Here is a 22,434-nt window from a genome sequence, read left to right on the forward strand (position 1 = left end):
ATGACGCCGTCACCGCGACCAATTAATGAGCTTAGTTTTGAAGGTCCGGAAGACCAATCTTTTAGCATAATTTATACAAGAACCATTGTGAGAATTTTTGGAGCTTCTATTTCAATTGATTGTGTGTTTATACAGAGAGTTCCGCTTTGAAAACATTTTTCGGGACCGAAGAAAAGCCCGTGAATTCGCTCCATGACACAATAAAATTGCATATCTGGAGGAGATATCTTTGGGATAACTTATAGAAACGCCGTGATGTATTCAAATGCGCCAATGGTTCATTAGAAATGTATTTCAAATTACCGTGTGAATAAAAATTGCATACATTTAGGAGCATTTCAAAAATTATTTTTATAAATGAGTTCCCAATTGTAGGCAATTCATGACAAATTCTTTCAGTTTATTTTCACTCAAGCCGGAACTCCCTGTACGCAATGGTTACCAACCGCAGGTGTTGTTTTTTAACAAAAAAAAACTTATTTTTAAAAATAAGTTCTCTAAAATCGTTTTTCACAAAAACAACGAAACTAAGAGGCTTCATAAACTCTTAAGCGCTGATTCTGGTCACAAAATAGAAAAACGTGTTTTTCAGGTTTTTCATGATTTTTTCTTGTACTCAAAGTTGAAATGTATAATGAATCGTTTCTAGAGTTTTGATTAATATAAAAAAAATGTAAAAGTAAATAGCTGCGGAAATTGGTATTTATTCATGTTGGAAATTTTAGAACAATTTGAAAAAAAAATTCGTTACTACGCCCCTGGATGATAATATATTTTAATAGCCTGGTCTAGTGCCTCAAATTTCCTTAAAAGGTCTTTAGTCCAAATCCATTAAATCCATAGAATCCAAATCCATAGAAAAAATGATTTGTCCGAAGCTTGTGTCCTCCGAATGTATTACGATTTCCCATACAGAGAATCATTAATGAGAGCAAATGACACTCAAATCGTCCAGCTCCGGAGTGTGGAGATAGAAAAATTCCTGCCTCTACGTAGGAAGACCTCTCATCGTTATCTATCGGCTCTACCAACTGAGTTGAGGCCACAAGGTCTGTTTGACTTGCCTTACGACCTTAACTAATTGCTTTGTGCACTTCAATCGAACACTCTCAATTTATGAAATTTGGGAACAGCAATTGAACCGGCAGCCCGTGTATTCATGGATTTGGTCTATTTGGTCTCTATTTTGAGGTTTCTAGTTCAATCCTGGGTGGAGGCAAAATATTTTCCTGTCTCCGCTCTGGAGAAAACTGGATGATTATAGAAGAACCTTTTAAAAATGCACATTTTAAATTTCAATGTACAGTAGACTCTCGCTTATTCAGTTATATGGTCATGATGTTATGCAAATACAGTCTTCATTTTGCTTGAATTCTTTTGTAATAATTCATCATTGTCATTTAAATTTCTACAAACCTCAAATTCCACAGTCTCCTTCTGACATAGAGGCTGAATGGGCCTGCTTCCAAACAGCCATTTTGGCCTCGGCTACAGAAGCTTGTGGCGTTAAGCGCATTAATGTGACGAACAACGTGAAACGGTCATCTTGGTGGGGAACACCGGGAGTAAAAGAAGCCGTTGGAGAGAAAAAGAAGGCTTACAAGTTGTACATACAACGTAAGGATTCTGATTCTCGTGATCGTTATGTTGAGGCGCGAAAGGCTGCAAAGCTCGCAGTTAAAGCCGCTAGAGAGGAGGCGTGGAAAAAGTTCGGTGAAAAGCTGGAGCTTGACTATAGGTCGGCAAACAAAACTTTCTGGCAAACAGTCCGAAGACTCCGAGGGAAGAAGAGCAATTCCATCCAAGGAGTAACATCCAAGGAAGGGAATCTTCTGACCAAAGAGGAAGAGGTTTTAAATCGCTGGAAAGAGTACTTCTCAGAATTGCTCAATCCTCAGCAAGGCACTGATGATGACGTACCCAGGAGTAAAGGCAGGGAGGAAAGTAGTCCTTCAGAGAGTGAAGTCCTGTATGCGATTAGTAAATTGAAGGATGGAAAAGCTGCAGGAATTGACGAAATACGTCCCGAAATGCTAAAACTCATGGGTATAGCGGGTGTCAATTGGCTCACGCGTGTCTTTAAGGTGGCTTGGCAAAGTGGGAGAGCACCAAAGGACTGGCAAGTTGGGGTCATTGTACCCATATTCAAGAAGGGAAACAAGAAAGATTGCTCCAATTATAGGGGAATTTCCCTTCTGAGTTTGCCCGGCAAAGTGTATGCCAAAATCCTTGAGAGAAGATGTCGAGAAATAGTCGAACCCAGACTGGGTGAGGAACAATGCGGTTTCAGACCTGGTAGAAGCACCACGGATCAGCTTTTTACCCTGAGGATGATTGTCGAAAAGGCTTGGGAGTATGCAATTCCACTCTATGCTTGTTTCATAGATTTGGAAAAAGCATATGACCGAGTACCGAGAGAACAACTTTGGGATGTACTGCACGAGTACGGACTGGATGAAGAATTGGTAGGAGCCATTCAGTCATTGTACAGTGACTGTAGTAGCTGTGTTCGTGTAAACGGATCCAAATCGGAAGGTTTTCAAGTGGGTGTTGGACTGCGTCAAGGGTGTGTTCTATCACCATTGTTGTTCATAATATACATGGACAAGATTATGGAACGCAGTCGGGGGCGGAATGCGATTCGTATTGGGGATTTCAGGGTGAGCCATCTCCTCTATGCAGATGATTTGGTTCTTTTTGGATCTTCCGAAGAAGAGCTTCAGCGCACACTTGACCGATTTGTAAATGTTTGTGACGAAACAGGTATGAAGGTGAACGACAAAAAGTCGGAGGTAATGGTGATTTCCCGACAATCTGTGAAATGCACTCTACATGTTAGTGGAGACTCATTGACACAGGTGGAGAAGTTCAAGTATCTCGGGGTGTTATTCACGAGTGATGGTAGGATGGAGGCAGAACTCTCGTCGCGAATCGGTCAGGCTTCTGCAGTAATGAGGGAGCTTGGCAGAAGCGTGCTGAGGAAGGTCGAGCTTAGTCGATCGGCTAAATTATCGGTTTTCAAAGCTGTGTTCATTCCTATTCTCACCTATGGTCATGAGATTTGGGTAATGACCGAAAGGGTAAGATCGCGAGTACAAGCTGCCGAGATGAGGTACCTTCGAGCGGTAAAGGGAATCACTCGTAGAGATCGAGTGAGGAATGTGGCCGTTCGTGAGGAACTAAGAGTCGAGGAGCTGCTTCTTCGGGTTGAGAGATCACAACTTCGATGTTATGGACATGTTCAACGCATGAATGAAGAAAGATTCCCCAGAAAAGCTATGCAAGCCATTGTGAGGAGACCTCGGCCTCGAGGCAGACCTAGGACAAGGTGGCTGAATCAAATTCAGAATCTTGCCTTGGAACGCCTCGGGATCGAACCCGAACATCTTCCTGAAGTGGCGGAGGACCGACAGGCGTGGGCTGCTAGATTGGATGTCATGGGCCCGCGACCCCAATAGGGATAAGCGGTTGAAAATGAATGAATGAACCTCAAATATGTGACTTCTGAGAATGCCACATGGCAATGTCATGGGTACAGAATCATATTTGCGAAATAGCTCTCCTGAGACTCGAATGCAATTTGTCATATGACATTATCAGAGTGCTACAGAATTCCCCTGGTCATTGGTGTCATAAAATAATCCGAGGGTCAAAGACGTATTCAAAGAGAATGTTGATTAGGTCAGGCCAGTAGGGAAATTCTGTAACAATATGACAATTTCATATGACAATTTACCGCAAAAAATGTAAGTTAAAAGTTTTAAGTTTTATTATAAGATTTTTAGTAAATAGTTGATTGAGATTGGGATATTGTGTCTTAACACTAATCTCTATAAAGTAATAATTGAATGGCCATTCCAAGAAATTCTGTGAAGGTTTTAGTAAGTGATATAAATTCGATTTTTGATCAGTCCTTCCAAATATATCATATAAAAACAAACTAAAGAGTAAAAACAAACTAAGTAAAGAAGTAACAGCAAACTAAGACGATCAAAATTATTCAAGTATAAATTATTTTCTCAATCAGTTCGAAACTTAATTATTATAGAATACACGATCGTAAAATTACAAAGATGTTTATTAACTTATACGGGTTTCAAACCTAAGGCTTAGCAAAATAGTTTAAGTTCTCTTTTTTTTTATCAATCACGATTTTTTGGAAAAATTTATCTAAGGATTGGATTTTTAAAGTTAAATGACCTATTAGGCTCTCAAAAAGCAATGAAATTACTTGCTATTTAAGATTTTGAGACCTTCGGGAACTGGGCTAAACCTCTAGTCTGAAGACCGCTTTACAATAGCTGTGCTTTGTTGAAGAATCACACTTAAAAGGAAGAAATTTCCTTCCGCAAAAAAATCCACAAAATATTACCAATTTCCTCAATATATTATTTTTCGAGAGAAATGCAAAAATAAATATTTATGGCGGGACATGAAAAATCGAGCATTTCAGAGCTATGTTTGTAAAGTGATCTTCACATAAAAAAAAAGAAAAAAAGAAAAAAAAAGGAAGTTTTCTGCATAAACAATCCCTCTTCTTTCCAGAGAGGGTTGGGTTTTGTGTATAAAACAATTTATTTGTGCACCATTTGTGCTGGTAAGCCACACAAGAAGATATTGCTGAGAAATCGTTAAGATTTTCAGCAAAGAATTTATTTTATTTCCTTAAGTTTTGTGTTCTCATTAATGGATTTCACGATATTAAATTTTTGGTCCTTAGAACATCACAAAAGTTGGTGAAAGCGACGAAAGATTCTGGGCTGAGTCCTTTGAACTCTGACTATATATTTGTTTTACAGAAGCGCGTCTAGTGAAGAGCTACATTAATTTATTAGAAAGTTTGAGCACTCTATCAAAATTATCTATTAAGCTAAATTTATTAACATTAAATTATCTAGAAGCCAAGGTGAAAAGGATTTTGATGATATTTTAGTGACACACTTTTATCTCAATCTTCCTTTTTAATTAGTTTTTGGGAGATGAATACTCACCATTAATAGGGTATTTGTTGCAAGATTAAATTTTCAGGGAAGTCTTACAGCTAATTAAAATTTATTGAGTTTGCAAGTATAATTAATCTTCACTTCACAAAATAAAGAAAGCTGCAAGATTTAAATTGAATATTTAGTGTTGTAATCAAAAAACTTCTGCTCTCGTAATAGACGCTCCTAAATTGTTATTAGATCACGTCATATTTTCAATATTAAAAGATTTGAATTAAGAGGTATTCCAGATAAATTTAAAAAACTAAAGAAAATCTAAATGATTTATCAGGTTCATATCCAGTGCATTTGTTTTATAAATCTTGAATTGACCGGTCTTTATCAAAAAATACTATTTTAATAGTCCCTTGGTTTCGAAAAAAGTCGTACGTTTGCTAAGTACATTTTATATTAAAAAAACGTCGAGATATTATTTTTTTATTGGGGGTTATCGAAGACTGGAAATCGATATCTCTTACCGCTTAGGCTCCAGAATAGTGACAAGTTGAAAAAAAAGACGATTATATAACTGCTCTCTCTTTGAGTTCGAGCAATAAAATGTGTCTTTTTGAAACACACGGATTATTAAGTTCTAAATAGCCAAGTTTTTCAATATTCAAAAAAAAAAACAAATTAAAACGTATCACCTATTTTAAATTGGCAGTAAACTGAAAAGTTATGCTTTCACTTTACAAATCTTCCGTTTTATAGATTTCCGCTCTCTTTTATAATGAGTTGCACATCATTTCCGATTTTTATATCTTATTCCCCTTGCAAATTCGAATATTCAGCAATGTTAAGGCGCATTGCTAAAACTTTATTGTGTTTTATTGATTTGCACTGTATTTGGCAAGATATATCAACTATTATTAAAATTTATAAAATGCATGAACATTTTTCAATTCAAACATTATGTGTTAGGGTAAATGTCCTAATTTAAAACCATTTCCAGATGCTTTAACTTTGACAGAAGATTCAACACATTAAGTTCATATTTTTTCTGAAGAGAATTACATAAATTTGCTCCTTGACTCTTCTAGAAAGTTACTTTTTAGTGAAAGTTCTTTAGATATAATTTAAAAACTTCTTAAGTACAAGAAAAATACGCGAGCGTAAAATGCTTCTATTGGAAACAAATTAATCCAAATGGAGACAAGAGAAAGTTTCTAATTGGAGACAAAGAGTGTAACTGAAACCGCGACGAAAGGCTTCCAAAACTCTTATTGAGTTGCTCCTGAGTGCAGGATTTGTTCTTATTCCCAGTCTTTTCTCCTTTCCCATCTAAAACAGTAAGAAAATCTCTCCAAAAAATCATATTTCCGGGGTTTCCTATTGTAGCATTTGCAGACACTTCAGACAAACCCTTTTTCTTCACTAAATGGGTAATTATTTCATTTGAAATCTTCATGTACCGTTAACAATAAGGATTAGCACTTAATTTCACTAAAATTAGCCAGAAATATGACATAAATGTTAAACGAAATGAATAAACAACAGTAACCTCTTTGTGTTTTTCATTGGAAAACAAGGTCAATCGATGAAAAATTCGATGGTGAAAAGGTACACTTTTAATTTTTCTGAGAAATTAATAAATAAAAATTTGTGAATATGAATAGATTTTCGCTTTATTTGCAAAAAAAAATTAACTAAATAATGAAACTGTGATATAAAAAATATATAAATATAATAATTTAGTACTGTATTTATCGTGAAAACAATGACGTTTCCATTTGGAGTAGCGAAAAATTTCCATTTGGAGCAGGTTTTGAATTAGCTTAATTGAGACGCTCAGAGCAAGCAGAAGTGGACTGTTTTAATAGGGAAATGCATTCAAATGAGACCACTTCTGCTCTGAGCGTCTCAATTTACCCTATTGGATTTTATGAGAAAATTTTATGTCTTCGCATTTTTACTAAAATTCCTACAATATACGCCTGACGCTTGGATACAAATCTAAATTGAAGGTATTTTGAACTGTGTCACTCATACCTTAGAATTTGAGAAAACCTTGAGATAGGATGTTTATTGTCCATATTTTCTAATTTATAAACATCTAATAAGGGGGCATGGGGAGACACTATCAAACACTAATCGTAACGGTTAATGAATTTGAATTCTCTACATTAATTCCTAACAAAAACGATTTATTTTTAATGTGTAACTATCTAAGAATTGAATTTATCATTCAGAGTACAATCGGGAAAGAGAATGAAGGAAAATATCATCAAAATCAAGGTGATGTCAAATTTTTAGAAAATCTTTCAAAAACCGAAAAAAACTTTCCACAAAGAGAGAAAAAAGCACTAAGATGTATTTCTACCTCTGTCAGACTATTCCAAAATATAAAAAAAATTTAAATAAATTACTAAATTAAATTATTTGAAACAGTAAAATCGTGAAATAGGTTAAGAATGTCGTCTACACGATCTAATATCTAGTCTAGGCTCATCATTAATTTTTATTCTTTCTATCTTCGAGCAAACTGGATAAATGCACCATTGCACAAAAATGTTTTATGCGAAGCGCATTAGCTGACATCCAGTGCATTGCATTGTTCATTTAATTATTTCCTGAAGTGTTTCAACTGCCCGAATGCGCAACTTTATCCATCGAACACCAGTAGTTTTTTTTGTCTTAATATGTTTTAAGACACGCGCAAGCCTTTGGAGTGGAATTCTCAATGAACACAAGTCTGATGAATGGAGTTGGTGGACAAATAAAAAGAGCATAAGGAAACCGTTGATCGGAAATAAAGTGAAGAGATCCGACAGACAGTGCACTTCTCTGGCCCTTCTTCCTCCACTACTTATGCCCTTATCTGACTGTCCCATCACTATCAATGGCATTTTCGTCAATACCGCAGCTCTGTTGAATATTCAAACATTCAATTGCCTGCAGCAATAAATACATTATGCTTCAGAACTGCGAGGAAAAGACTGTCTCTGGAGTTGAACACAATGACCTGGACAAAAGACTATGGAAAAGGGCTAAATGCCACCCTCGAATCTGATCTAGTATAGTGGATCATAAAGCCGGAATTGGGTTAGTTTCCCATCAATTTGAGGCAATTCCCAGCATCAATTGTTTGTGGTGCGCTTATCGTTTATTTAATTAACTTTTAGCTTCTAGTTGGCATCATCCACGTCAAATAGTGCCCCAACAATCTCGTCACTCACCACAAAATTACATTTGACGCTACTTTTGGGAGAAAATTTATCGACATCCAACACTGCAACTTCCCCCAAAAATACTCAAAAATAATTTCTATGGGAATTTGCATGAAAATTATGGATAATATTCGGCCCACGTAATGGGAATTTATGGCGAGCAATGGAAATATTTCGGAATGCCAATAATTGCACTTAAAATCAGCTGAGATTCTTTACACAATCTCGTTTAATTTAAAGACACAATAATTTATTTTTAACTATACCTGTGAATTATTACACCCCCCTCTCAGATTGGAAGACAATTACAGAGCTTAATTAAAAGGAACTCGTATTATTTACTTTCAGAATAATATTTAATTTTACGACTTCGCGGGTTCTTTGAGGGAACACAAACAATGCTAACCTGGAAACTGTTGGTTTATGACCAGTTAACGACTTCGAAATTAATTACCCATAGATTTTTAGGGTTAGTTTCACAGCACTAGTATTGATCATTAAAAGTGCTCGGAAAATAACGAGATTAATATAAAGAAGTTTTAGCAGAGTACGAGTTATCTTTTTTTTATTTTTTCCATTAAATTTACTATCATTAAATTCTGTAGAAAAACCAATTTATCGCCAGCATGTGATGAGGTTAACATGCAATGATTTTCTCCGTTTTAGAAGTCTTCTATTTTGAAGGAAGATTATTAGATATTCGACTTCATATGTATGCTCCGCCTAAAAATAATTTTAGGTCACGCCCACTTCTAGAGTCATAACCAAATATGGCCTTGTCTGTGCAATTTATAGCTAAAATGATACAAATGATAGGCAAAGAAGAATTATGTTGGTTGAAAGCATGATGGTAATTAAACGAATTCCAAAAAATGCACGATGCCACGCCCATTTGAGTGCATAACTAGTACCTGCCCATTTTTAGGCAAAATTCTATTTTTATTTATTTAAATAAAATACCTTTGAAACTGTGCATCTCTTAGAGGCAAAGTATAACAGGCAAGAGGATAATGCGTCCACCGCCGTCTTAGCGTTGGTGACCAACCTACTCCGGGGTAAGTAGATTCTAAATTAAAAGAAATAATTAGTGTGATTTATAAATATTACCATCCAGAATAAATAAATAAAATAAAATACTTTCAACTTTCACTTTTTTTCAAAATTCGTTTTAATATTTCACTGCTCTCTCAGGTCTTAATTGAGTAGTTATTAAGTTTGATTTTCATCAAATCAAATGTTCTATGACCGAAAGTACTTTAACTCTTATGTAGATTATTTTTCTCAACGGTAAAATTTTTCTATAAGCGGGAACAGTAGGACACACTTCTCACAAAAATAGGAAAATTTACTGTTCCTGAAAACAGTAAAATTTTCGGGATCGTGGGAAGAGTAAGGATTTATTGTCCAAAGGAATGAAAAAAACGCTGTATAAGAACAGTATTATAAACAGTGTTCGCAGAAAAATCAAATTTTTAAAGTTCATCTTGTTCTCTGGCGTTGTAAAATATTACTGTTCTCATGAACAGTAAAATGTGCTGTTTTTAGGAACAGTAACTCATCCTGTCATTTTCAGGAACTATAAAAAAAATTGCTGTTCATGAGAATAGAAAGTTTACAGAAACAGCAAAAAAATAGGTGTGATTATATAAGAATAACACTTAATTTGTTGTTCTCAGGAAGAGTAAAAAAAAAGTTTGTTCCTATGAAAACTAAATTTGCAGGAACAGTAAAATTTAATCCTTGTAGGAAAGCTGAAAAATTGTTGTTCTCAGAACAAGTAAAATAAATTTGCTGTTCGTAGGAACAGTAAAAAATAGGTATGATTATGTAAGAACAACACTTAATTTGTTCTTCTCAGGAAGAGTAAAACAAATTGCTGTTCCTATAAAAACTAAAATATTATTTGCAGGAACAGTAAAATTTATTTCTTGCAGGAAAAGCTGAAAAATTGTTGTTCTCAGAACAAGTAAATGTTCGTAGGACTTGTTTCGGAACTGTTCGTAGGAACAGTAAAAACTTTGTCATTCCCAGGAACAATAAAAAATCTTACTGTTCTCAGAATAAGTTTAAAAAATTGTTGTTCGTGGGAACACAATTTTTTATAGTTTACAGAAACAACAAAAAAATATGTTGTTCCCGGGAATAATAAAAAATTTTACTGTTCTCAGAACAAGTAAACCAATTTGCTGTTTGAGAGAACTGTAAAATTTAAAATTTTCAATATGCTTGCAGAAAAAGTAGAAAAATTGTTGTTCTTAGATACAGTAAAATATTTTGTTAAGAACAGAAATATTTATAGTTTGCGGAAACAGTAAAAAATCTGTTGTTCTCAGGAACAGTAAAAAACTATGCTGCTCGTATGCTAAGTAAAATTTATTCTTAGCAAGGATTGTAAAAATTTTTGTCTTTCTCGGAAACAGTAGAAAACTTCTGTTCTTAGAAACAGTCTAATTTAACGCATGCAGGAAAAATAGCATAGTATTGTTCTCCAAAAGAATGAAAAAAAATTGCTATTTGTAAAAATGAAATTTTTGCAATAACAGTAAAAATTCTGTTGTTCTAAAGGAACAGTGAAAAATTTCACTGTTCTGAGATCAAGCTAAAAAAATTGTTGTTCATGGAACCAGATATATTTATAGTTTGTAGGAACAGTAAAAAATCTTACTGTTCTCAAAACAAGTAAAACAATTTGCTGTGTGTAGGAAAGGTAAAATTCAATGTTTGCAAGAACAGCAAAGACTCTAGTGTTCTCAGGTACGATAAAGAATCTAACTGTTCTCAGGAAGAATTAAAAAGTGTTCTGGTCTTGCGAACAAAAATATTTAAAGTTTGCAGGAGAAGCAAAAAAAAATCTGTTGTTCTCTGGAATAGCAAAAACATTTTCTGTTCGCAGGCACATCAATATTTGCAGGAACAGTAAAAACTCTGTTGTTCTAAAGAGCAATGAAAAATCATACTGTTCTCAGAACAGGTAAAACATGCTTTTCGTGGGAACAAAAATATTAATAATTTGCAGGAAGAATAAAAACTCAGTGGTTCTCAGGAACAATTAAAAAAATTACAGTTCCCAAGACCATTAAAATTTACTGAACAGTATCACAACACTGATATTTTAAAAAACTCACCTTAATCAACGAAAGTAATTAAATTTTTATAAAAAAAGATATGCTTTCAAAAAGAGCGCAAAGAAGTAATTAATTTTTTTTGTATATTTGGCTGAAAAATGTATTGTTAATAACAAATATTTAAAAAAAAACATGGAGAAAATGACAAAAACCATTAAAATCTACTCTGAACGAGAGTATGTTTACGAGTGAAAAATTCCTACCGAATGTAATGTGATTATTATGCAATAATAGCCCTTATGGCTGGATTGTATTTCAATCAAATCCATCTTGCTCAAAATTTTTATTTTTCACAAAACATTGCGAAAAGTGTTTGACATATTTTCTCACGCAATTGGAAAAGATTAATATTAATATGAATATAAATGTACTAAAATTTAAAGTACATAATATTTCACTCAAAACTCATACACGAATTGTCTAGAGATCTTGGTCCAATTTAATATAAAGTTGAAATTCTCTTTATTAATTATAAATTTTACTTGTTGATTTATTTGTGCAAAATATATGAAAGATGAAATGTTAAAGATGAACTGATTATTTAAACCTAAATATAGGAAAATTGGAGTATTTTTTTATATAAAAATATTCAGATACTAATTCAAAATCATTATAATAAACGCTATAGGGTAATAACAATAATAATAATAATGCTGGCACAACATTTCATGAAGGAATAAGGCCTTCCCACAATGGGAGCTCGGTACATCCATTATTATTTTTCCTTATACAGGGATGGGGTTGTCAATCCCATGGCCCGTGGAATCAAGTGCAGTGAAGCTCATTGAAGGCAATCCGAATACCTTTACCGCCAGAAAAATTCCTGGTGACCTAAAGGGGATTTGAACCCGGGACACTTGCATCATAGAGCGAGTGCTCTACCACTTGACCCATTGAGTACTCAAAGGGTAAGTGTACCAAATTTCGTCCAGCTTGCAATTTCGGACACTTCTTTGGTCGTCAAAATTTCATGAATTTTTAGTTTTTGCATTATCTAAAAATTGTACAATGCAATAAAGCAAAAACTGAATCTTCGTTGAACGAGATGATGTGAAAAAAACTTTGTAAGAATTCTGGAAGGGCAATTATTATGAGAATCAAGGTGGTCGAAATTACCCAAAGCTATGTTTATATTTTTATTCACTTTAAATATAAGAACGATTTTAGAAAAAAACAAAAGCGATAAACTATCTACATGGTTCTAAGCCACATTCCATAAAAAAGTAACAAAAAAATCAATTTGTGTTATAAGTATTACATTTCAAGCTTTAGACTTTGGCCCTTGCATACAACTATACCGAAATTTGGTGTACAATTAAGCTAATTAATTTTAAACGATTGAATTTTTGTTCATTGACCTAATTGCCTAAAAACCAAACATATTATCAATTAATGGCGCTCGAAGGAGAATTCAGTCTTAAGCCTTAGAAGTTATCATTAAATTTGTAAAATGTTTTGTTACAATCTAGTCTCTTATTCTGCTTTAAATCTTATGAATTAAATATGTTCATTCCATTATGATTAAATTTTTATTATTAATTGAGTTTAATATTCTATTTGCATGTATTCGAGTTTTGAGTGTTAAATGAACACAAAGTCTATAGCGGATTTTCCTGTGCTTCTGCAATCTCTGGAAAACTATAGGAAGCATCTAGCAAAGTTTGTGGTAGTGTAAAAGTTAGTTTTGACGACAAAAAGGCTTTTCTGTGATTTAGCGCGTACTTTTTGAGGGGTGAAAAAGCTTAGATTTCCCGGCATGATTTTGAGGAATTCATCCGGATGTTGATTATTTTAATTAGGCACTTGAGCAATAAGGAATTATTCACACAGTGTGATGGGACATGATAGATAAACCTTCGGATGATTATATAACACAATATGACGACTACAAGGCTTTTAAGGGATACTTAGAGTCCCCTAGAAGGAACAAACCTACGTAAAAAGTGTGAGAAGAGAATATGTAATGTCAAGGGACAGAAAATTATTCATAGGAAAATATTTATGGGGCATTTATCGTTGGTTATTTTAAATGCCCAATAAATTATGGCAATTGTTTTATGGGCAGACGTAAGGAAGACATTTTCACCCATATATCCCAATTTTCTCTGATTTTTTTTCCTTTGCACTTGTGAGCCCTATTTCCTGTCTCCATTGAGGAAGATTTACATTGATCTGCAGGAGAACTTGGTGAAAGTAATTTACTGTGTGAATTTTAATTAAATGCATTTCCTATGTTCCTCAATTCTCAATAAATTCTGCAAATGCATTTCTATGCGTGAAACTTTTCAAACCATTAATGTCTTGCAGAAATTTTCTCTGGTGTTTGTTGGACAAAAATAATTACCAAAGGAAATTTGGAGAATGCTCGATTTTACTTTTTTTTAATATTATTTGATTATTAGGGTAAGTGTGCCAAATTCCGGTCAGCTTGCAATTCCGGCCACCTTTTCTGTTCCTTGAATTTCCATAAATTTTTAGTTTTTACATACTCTAGAGATTATACAATGCAAAAGAATAACAAAAAAATGTAGCTTCGACAAACGAGATGACGTGAAAAGGACATTGGAAGAATTGCCGAAGGGCAAGGAACATGAGAATGAAGGTAGCCGAAATAGGACACCAAAGATATGTTTATATTTTTATTCATTTTAAAATGTATTAAGAATGATTTTAGAGTAAATAAAGACGATATACTGTCTGGAAGGTTCCAAGCAACGCTCCTTAGGAAGAAGGAATAAAAAAATCAATATGTATTAAAATTATTACATTTCAAACTTGAGACTTTGGCGCTTGCATGCAATTATGTCGAAATTTGGCACACTTACCCTACAATATTTTAAGAAAATGGTGGCAAAGTGTCCCATGCTTTGCGAAATGCTCGAACACGTAACTTAGATGCTATATCTAATCTACCGCTATCACTCAAAAGATTGACCAAAATGGCTTGGAAGTAATACAATTGGGTTTCTAATAAAAATTAGCTATCGGTTATGAATCGGCTCATTCCCGGTTGAGAACCGGTTCACTTTTATCAGAAATTCCAAGACCTTTCCATCAAGCTCAAACATGACACCATTGAGTTGTGAAATACGTTATCTAGAGCCTTTTAAACCTTTAACATTAAAAAAAACTATCATTGGGAATGATTTAACGATATTTTCGTATATGGATGAAATGTCCGCCTAGGTACCCAGCGAGCAGTAAATGCTAACCGATTCCAATTCAGCTCAAAATAGGGTAAGTGTGCAAAATTTTGACACAGTTGCAAATAAATTTAACGATTTTGGTGTTAATACATCCTAGAATGAATAAATATTTAAAATCAAAAGAAAATCATTGACTATTTGAAGAATAAATTCATGTAATTCATTTAATTGATTGGCCGAAATTACACTCAAAGTGGACGACACATGCCTTCTCCTCTCACGAGCCCTACTTTTACCCATATATTCCTATGGAGCTGGGCTCTTTTCCTTACACATAGTGATACGATTAACAAGTTAAAAGTAGCTTTTAACAACTGCGTAAGGTATATCTGCTCGCTTGGTCCCCGTGATCGTGACCGTGCATCGGGACGTGCTTGTTGGTTGCGATTTACCGTCCTTCCTCCAAATGCGTGCCCTTCTCTTTCTGCATCGCCTGGTGACAGCTGGATCACCTGGTTACCTGGCTTCCCTCTGGACGAGGGGGGTTCGGCTAGGGTTCAGGGATATTTGGTGCCTAGGGCAGAGCAAGATCTTTTTTACCGCACTCTTTTTGTAAAAGGAGTTGCCTTTTATAATTACCTTTCCCGTGAGGCACGTAGCTCTTAACGGGCAATTCAGAAACATTTCCAAACTGGGCTTAACTGATTAGTTTATCTTTTTTTTCTTTTGCTTGCTTTTTTCTCTTTTCCTATTATTCATATATTTTCTTGTTCATCTGTGTATTTTTTTCTTTTTTTTTCTTTTTTTTATATTCTTTTTTTCTTACAACACGATTGTAAGAGGGTTGTATCCTATTTGTTGTGGATATTTTAAAGGAATAAATTTTAAATAAATTAAATTAAAAAATTAAAAAAAAAAATATAAAGCTGGCCGAAATTTGGAACACTTACCCTATTTGTATTAGGTGAGATTCTTAACAATCTCACCTACTATTTTCAGCTGAATTCTGCTAACCCTAAACGAAAATTCGCAAGGCAGTGCCATTTCCATATATTTGGTTAGCACTTTTTGTTCAAGGACTGCTGGTCGGGCAGCACATTTTTGCTCATGGATTCAGCAAAAATATGCTGAAAACGCACCTTTTATCAGTTAACTGTGCTCGCTGAGTAACTTCTAAAATATATCCGGAAATTTAGAAAAATCGTACGACCTGTTTTCGAGCAATCTCAAAAACATGGTTTTGAAGGGTAAAGGGGAAGGGTGGGGGAAATGAGGATCATGTTAATGGACCCAGGGTTGATTTATGGAGAGTCCCCCGAAAGTCGCAAGTCTCTATCTCTAACCGTTTGGCTTCTAGACGTTGTAATATACATCCAAATCCAAGGATTAATACTTCTCTCTTTTGGAGTTCAAGCAGTAAAATAAATCATTTATGAACCCGCGGAAACTGGGGCATTAGTAAACATAGGATAGTTGTAAACTCTGATTTTTATGTTTACACTATTTGGACTTATGTCGATCATTTCTTCAGTGGTCAAGGACTCTTATACCCTAGATTTAAACCGGATTTAATTATAATTAAATTAACAATCAGATTACATTTTCATCTGCTTTTTATTAATCCGTTTCCCGGCTTAAACCGAGCTCAAGGCTTATTTAGTAGGAGACTGATGAGAATTTAGTCAAATCATTATTTTTATTATAATTACGTTAAGCCGTCTCTTGGCTTAAGTTGTAATTGTGTTTAGAGCATTATCTATGATTTCATATAGATCTCGTTCTTTGAAGTCTAATTTCTAACTTAAAAAATTTGAAAAAAATTACAGTGTTTACAATTACCCCGTGTTTTCTACTGCCCCAGTTTCCCCTATTAGTCACTGTCCTAGCTCAAAATTGAAGAATTACAACTGATTACAACACTTCTCTCTCTTTGAGTTCATGCAAGAGAGTCTGAATGAAAATAATTGTCCACTTCTCTCAAGTTGTCTCTCAAATGGACATTTGTTTCGTGTTGCAATACTTTAGCAACATCATTCACTATAATCTCCATTCATCTTTTCAATGTCCCAAACACTTCTTAAGGCCACAATGTCCTCAAGACATCAGACGAAAGTCACATTAACAGAATAAACAAGTTTTTTTTCCGGGGTTGGGGTATAAAATCTAAAAGGCTCGAAGTATCTAAGAATTGACAGAGTCTTCAGGCGGGGAAACAATTAATTATTCAGTAATTATCTGTAGAGGAAAATTAATTAAAAGTTGGAGTAAGAGATTCATCGGGTTAAGAACACAATTTTGCAGACTTCTTTTAGAAAGAGGGAAATTAATTTCTTCAGCGGATATCATTGGGTTATTGCACTCAAGTGGCCATTTAATTTTGTTCTTCAAAGGATTTTAATTTAATAGGGGAATTTCAGGAAGAAATTGTTCCTTTCTCGATGGTCACTTAAGAGGGCCTATGAGGTTAAGTTTCGAGAACTTATAAATTGCTATTAATTTTTAGTTCAGACTGTGGATTTGAGAAATATTCGTAAATCGTATAACTCAATAGAAAGTTCGCAAATGTTTGTACTTTTATCACAAACATTCTTCGTAATCTGATCAATTGACGAGCATTCTTTGCTCTTTTACAAACATCTATTCGTAAATGTGCATAAACACAGAAAATTGTTCGTAAAATTTTATTATTTGTTCGTAAATTTTTGGCGAACACACAAAATTACAATGTTTGTAAAAAAAATACAAGTTTTTACGAACTTTTTTGTTTCCTGTGGGTTATATGATTTACGAGCATTTTGCAAATCCCCAGTAGGAATTGACAAACATTTAAGAACAATTTACAAAATATTTTTTTTTCTGTGTTTTTGAACTTCTCGAGACATTAATTTGCTCTAGTTTCTCCGAATTTTAGTGCAGAATGGTACGGGTTGATGTTGTAATCTTATTATGTCAAATATTACATACGAAATCATGGTATTTAAATTTACTTTCACTGACTAAATTCACTTTTCGGATCAGCTGCATCCAGGACACTGTACTTGGGCCAACTTATCACTTCCTATTCTTCTGTTCTAGTCTTAACTTCCAAGATGCTCCTGTGGAACATCGAACTAACTGATCCTAATTATTTGTAGGGTAAGTGTGCCAAATTCCGGCCAGCTTGCAATTCCGGCCACCTTTTTTGTTCCTCGAATTTCCATGAATTTTTAGTTTTTGCATACTCTAGAGATTGTACAATGCAAAAGAATAACAAAAAATATAGCTTCGACAAACGGATGACGTGAAAAAGACATTTGAAGAATTCCTAAAGGGAAAAGAACTATGAGAATGAAGGTGGCCGAAATAGGGCACCAAAGCTATGTCTACATTTTTATTCATTTTAAAATGTATTAAGAATGATTTTAAAGTAATAAAGACGATAAACTTTCTACAAGGTTCTAAGCAACACTCCTTAAGTAGAAGGAATGAAAAAATCAATTTATGTTAAAGATATTACATTTCAAACTTGAGACTTTGGCGCTTGCATGCAACTATGCCCAAATTTGGCACACTTACCCTACATCAATTCCAACCATAATAAATGTCGTTCAACAGTGTAAGAAATTCCGAAAAACTATTGATTGATTTATGTAACTGGGGTTCTTGATACAAGCTATCAAAGTGTAGAAAGTGGTATACTGTCTTGATTCTTGGAATCTGTCCGATAGTATCCTTAAGAATTTATTAATTTATCCCAGAAGTTATCGACATTTTATCGATATTTCGTATTTCGATCTTTAGCTGATAGAGTCGAACAGCCTGTTAGATAGGATTTCAAATTTAAATGGCTTCTGTTAGCCACTAAATCGTTAAAGCGTTTGACAAAATTGAAGGATACTATAAGACGGCGATGGACTCAAATGCTATGGGAAAAAATTGAAGTTCATAAAATTTGAATTGAATTGAAAAAGTAAACATTAAATACCTCGTTTATTATAAAGCTAATGTAGATTTATCATATTTGCAGATTAATACAACCTGACAGCAAGCCATTATAGTAATATTGTTACATTTCATTAGTAGATCTGACAATACGATTAGATAAGTAGATAATCTTAGTCGTGCGACCATTCAATAGGAATTTATAAAGACTCAAAAAGTTATGTTATCTATTGGTGTTTACTTTCAGATCCACATGATTCTAGGCCAATGCTACCTTGCCCTAGAAGTGAACTCTTCAAAATCCCTGAGGATAATCTCTCAATCATTAAATATTTACCCTTTGAACATCGATGGAAGTACATCGTGTTTACCAAAATTGTTCCATTCCTCTCTTTAAGATTCACAGATGAAACTTTAATCTCTGGTACAATGTCCTGGATGAATTATTTCGCAATTAAAGTGCCAGATGAGCTTTTTATATGCTGGTTTGCGAGAAAAAAAAGTCACTTAGAAGTGCACATTTTGGCAAAAAGTTGTATGTAGCTTTGGCCTCATTGGCAGACTTTTTGCGTTCCTCTTGCGTCACTCAACATGAAATTATGGTAATATACTCTAAGACAGACACTAGACACTCAATATTTCTGCTCCAAGAAGATGATTTAAGTGAATATTCCACGCTGGAGTGACTCTTTGATGCTTTTGCAGCATGAGAAAAATCACTGTGATTTTCAATGTTGGAAATCACAGACCACATCCCATTTGGGATATTTTTTTTCCATCCATGTCCGTTTCTTGCCACAGAACTTGTCCACGCGACTGACTATCCCCCTTTGTGGTACTTTATGATTTCAGTGTAAGTCACTCGTTCAGCATGATTATCATGGGGAATTGTGTGTAAAGAAGAAGAAAGGGAACACCAGGGAATGGTTTCACGTTTCTGCGGGGGGTTGATGTTAGCAACATTATAAATTTGCGCATTCGCAAGTGATACTGTAGTTTCTGTTACGCAAAAGAAGCAGAAGAGAATACACCTATTCTCTTTTTTTTGTACTTTGGCACTTTTTGGGTGGATTGATATCACATCGCGTCAGTTGGGCTGATACAGCGCTAGATCTACTTTACAAGTATCAGGAGTTCGACTCTTCCATAGATTTACATAGTTTATAGTGAGGTTTTTAGTATTCTCAACTTTTTGTGAAAGTTGAGGAATTTCATATCCTTTGATTGGGTTCAGACTCTGCCAAAGTGCTTCTTGAAGTTGTGTGATCGTTATGTTGGGTAGGCTCACCGCTTAACCCTTTAACGACGAGACAGTTTTCGCGAACCGAAAATTAGCAATAAAAATGAAACCAATTAACAAAACCAATAGAAGGTCTTACATCTCTTACATCTAACCTTAGAAAATCCAAAAGAGTCTGATTCGATGTATTTTTTCCTCTATGAGCGATAGGAGTAAAAATATCCTAAAAATTTAAGTAATTTTTCTGACAATACTAATGAATGACATTTTTCAATCTAATGAAAAGTATTATGTTTGAGTATTGTAGTTTCTTTCCCCAAAACGGTTTTGCTTAAAAAAAATTAGAAGTATAACAAATATTTTTTTTTTTTTTTTTTTTAATATCTCCTCTGTTTATTTCACAATCTGTTTTTTACACAAAATTAACATTCAGTGAAATCTTTGAACAGCAACGTGAAGGGACATGCAGAGGTATTACTCAGTAGCAATCCTCAATAAAATTAACAAAAATAAATAAAAAGAATGACTTGAACATTACAATGTTACTCCCAAATTGAGGTCAGGAGCTCTTGACCTTTTCAGACGTGTGGTGTAGGATCTCTCCAGAAGGTTTCTGGCCAGTGGATTCTTGTGCCTTTCAATTTTAGATTTATGAATTTTTAATCTATTCTGTATCTCCTCTTGCACCAGCAAAAGATTGCTTCCCCCCCTAATTGCAAAATTTGGCACAAACCAAGGGGCCCCAGTGATGATTCTTAGATACTTATTTTCAAACCTTTGCAGAATCTCAACATTCGAATTGGAAGCGCTACCCCACAACTCGATACCATATGTCCACACTGGCTTTAGCAACGCTTTGTACAAGAGTAGTTTGTTTGTCAGGGAAAGTGGCGATCCCTTGCCGATTAGCCAATACATCTTCCTCAGTTTTTCACTGAGCTGCAGCCTCTTCTTCCATATATGAGTTTTCCAGGTGAGTCTACGATCGAGATGCATCCCCAGATATTTTGCGCAATCAGATGACGGAATTTGGACACCATTCAAGTGAACAGGCGGACACTCACCCTTCCTCAGACTGTATGTGACCTGAACAGACTTAGTCTCGTTGGCCTTAATTCTCCAGTGTTGGAGCCATTGTTGTAGGTCATTCAGGCCGTTTTGTAATGTTCTTGATGCCACAACTGGGTCACTATGAGAAGATAGTAATACTGTGTCATCAGCGTAAGTTGCGACTGTGACACCTTTAGTCCGAGGAAGATCAGCAGTATAAATTGAATATAACACAGGGCCAAGGACACTTCCCTGTGGAACCCCTGAATATATGTCAAATAAATTTGTATAAGCTTCGCCTTGTTTCACAAAGAAATGCCTTCCCACCAGATAAGACTCCAATATTTTATAAATTGAACCGGGTAGATGACTTCTTAATTTGTCCAGTAAGCCCTCATGCCACACTTTGTCAAACGCAGCACTAATGTCCAGGAAGGCTGCAGCGCAGAATCTTTTCTCTTCCAAACTCCCGCTAATGAATTCCACAACACGATTAACCTGCTGCACTGTAGAGTGCCCACAACGAAACCCGAATTGATGGTCAGGCACCAATCTTCTCTCCTCAATCACGGGCATTATTCTGTCAAGAAATAGTCTCTCAAATACCTTTGAAAGGGCTGGCAGGAGACTAATAGGTCTGTAAGACTGCACTTCCTCAGGTTTCTTTCCAGGTTTCAAAATCAAAATGATTTGCGCAGTCTTCCATTGACTTGGGAAGTGCTGCAATCTCAGCACAGCATTGAATATATGTGTCAAATGTCTTAAACATTTATATGATATTTCTCTCAAGACTCGACCCGTAATCAAATCGTATCCTGGAGATTTTCTGGGATTCATCTGAAAAATGGTACGTTCAACATCTTTGGGGCTGAAGAATTTGATGGTTCCATCAGTTGAAGCAGAAATTGGAGTATTAGTGCACAACCCAGATCCGGAACTCCCGTGCCAAGGTGTAAAAACATTCTGTAGATGCTTTGCAAAGGCGTCTGCTTTTTCTTCGTCTGTCTTCATCCATATCCCATCATCAGCTCTAATGGGAGGAGAAGACATATGGGGTCGCTTTAGATATTTCGTAGCTCTCCATAAGTTGTAGTCCGTCGCCTGTGTTGAGGAGAGCCCAGAAAGATACTGTTTTACAGAATCATTTTTAAACTCAACTAAAGCTCTTTTTATCATCTTAATCGATTGATTCAAAGCATGCTTGTCTCTATTAGATCGTGTTCTCTGCCATCTTTTACGAAGTTTTCTCTTCTCAGCAATCATTTTAGCAATACTATCAGGACAAAATGGCCTCTGCTGTATTTCATGACTACCCGGGGTAGCTGACCAGGCAGCATTTTGTATGATACAAGTCAAAGACTCTGTGGCCAGCTCCAGATCTTCACTGGTCTTCAGAGGGACATCAAGTGATATTGCCTGGTTTAATTCATCCCGGAACAGGGTCCAATCCGTGTTTTTGTTGCATAAAGTTGGAGGCTTCGTAACCATTTGAATCTTCTCATCTAGAGTGAGTAAAACTGGTGTGTGGTCGGACGACAAATCTGACAAGCACTCGATGATACAGCGTCTCCCATCAACCCCCCTGGTAACATAGAAGTCTATGAGATCAGGTATCTTTGATCCGTCCGTTGGCCAATAAGTAGGCTGATCGCCACTGAGATACGAAAGTCCACTTTCATTAAAAGCTGCTAACAGTTCTCTGCCTTTTGTAGTAGTTAACCTGGAACCCCACATTATGTTTTTTGCATTAAAATCACCACCCGCTATGAACATAGGGCCAAGAGTAGAAAAGAAATGACTGTA

General features: G+C 35.1%; 1 protein-coding gene across 1 annotated transcript; it reads left to right on the plus strand.

Moving 5' to 3' along the window:
* On the plus strand, window positions 1-7,886 carry LOC129806760 (uncharacterized). The gene is made up of 3 exons (XM_055855532.1): window positions 1-87; window positions 1,431-1,969; window positions 7,652-7,886. The coding sequence occupies exons 1-3, from the start codon at window positions 1-3 to the stop codon at window positions 7,884-7,886; spliced, it is 861 nt and encodes a 286-aa protein (XP_055711507.1).
* Window positions 7,887-22,434: the final 14,548 nt, after the last annotated feature.

Source organism: Phlebotomus papatasi, chromosome 3, assembly GCF_024763615.1.
Source record: "Phlebotomus papatasi isolate M1 chromosome 3, Ppap_2.1, whole genome shotgun sequence".
In the NCBI taxonomy this organism is placed as follows: domain Eukaryota; kingdom Metazoa; phylum Arthropoda; class Insecta; order Diptera; family Psychodidae; genus Phlebotomus; species Phlebotomus papatasi.

Bases quoted from the DNA above. Each gene is read 5' to 3' on its own strand.
- LOC129806760 (XM_055855532.1), top strand. From the start codon at position 1: ATGACGCCGTCACCGCGACCAATTAATGAGCTTAGTTTTGAAGGTCCG. The intron at 88-1,430 runs GTGAGAATTTTT...CAAATTCCACAG, and splicing joins TAATTTATACAAGAACCATT to TCTCCTTCTGACATAGAGGC. The intron at 1,970-7,651 runs GTATGCGATTAG...AAGCCTTTGGAG, and splicing joins CCTTCAGAGAGTGAAGTCCT to TGGAATTCTCAATGAACACA.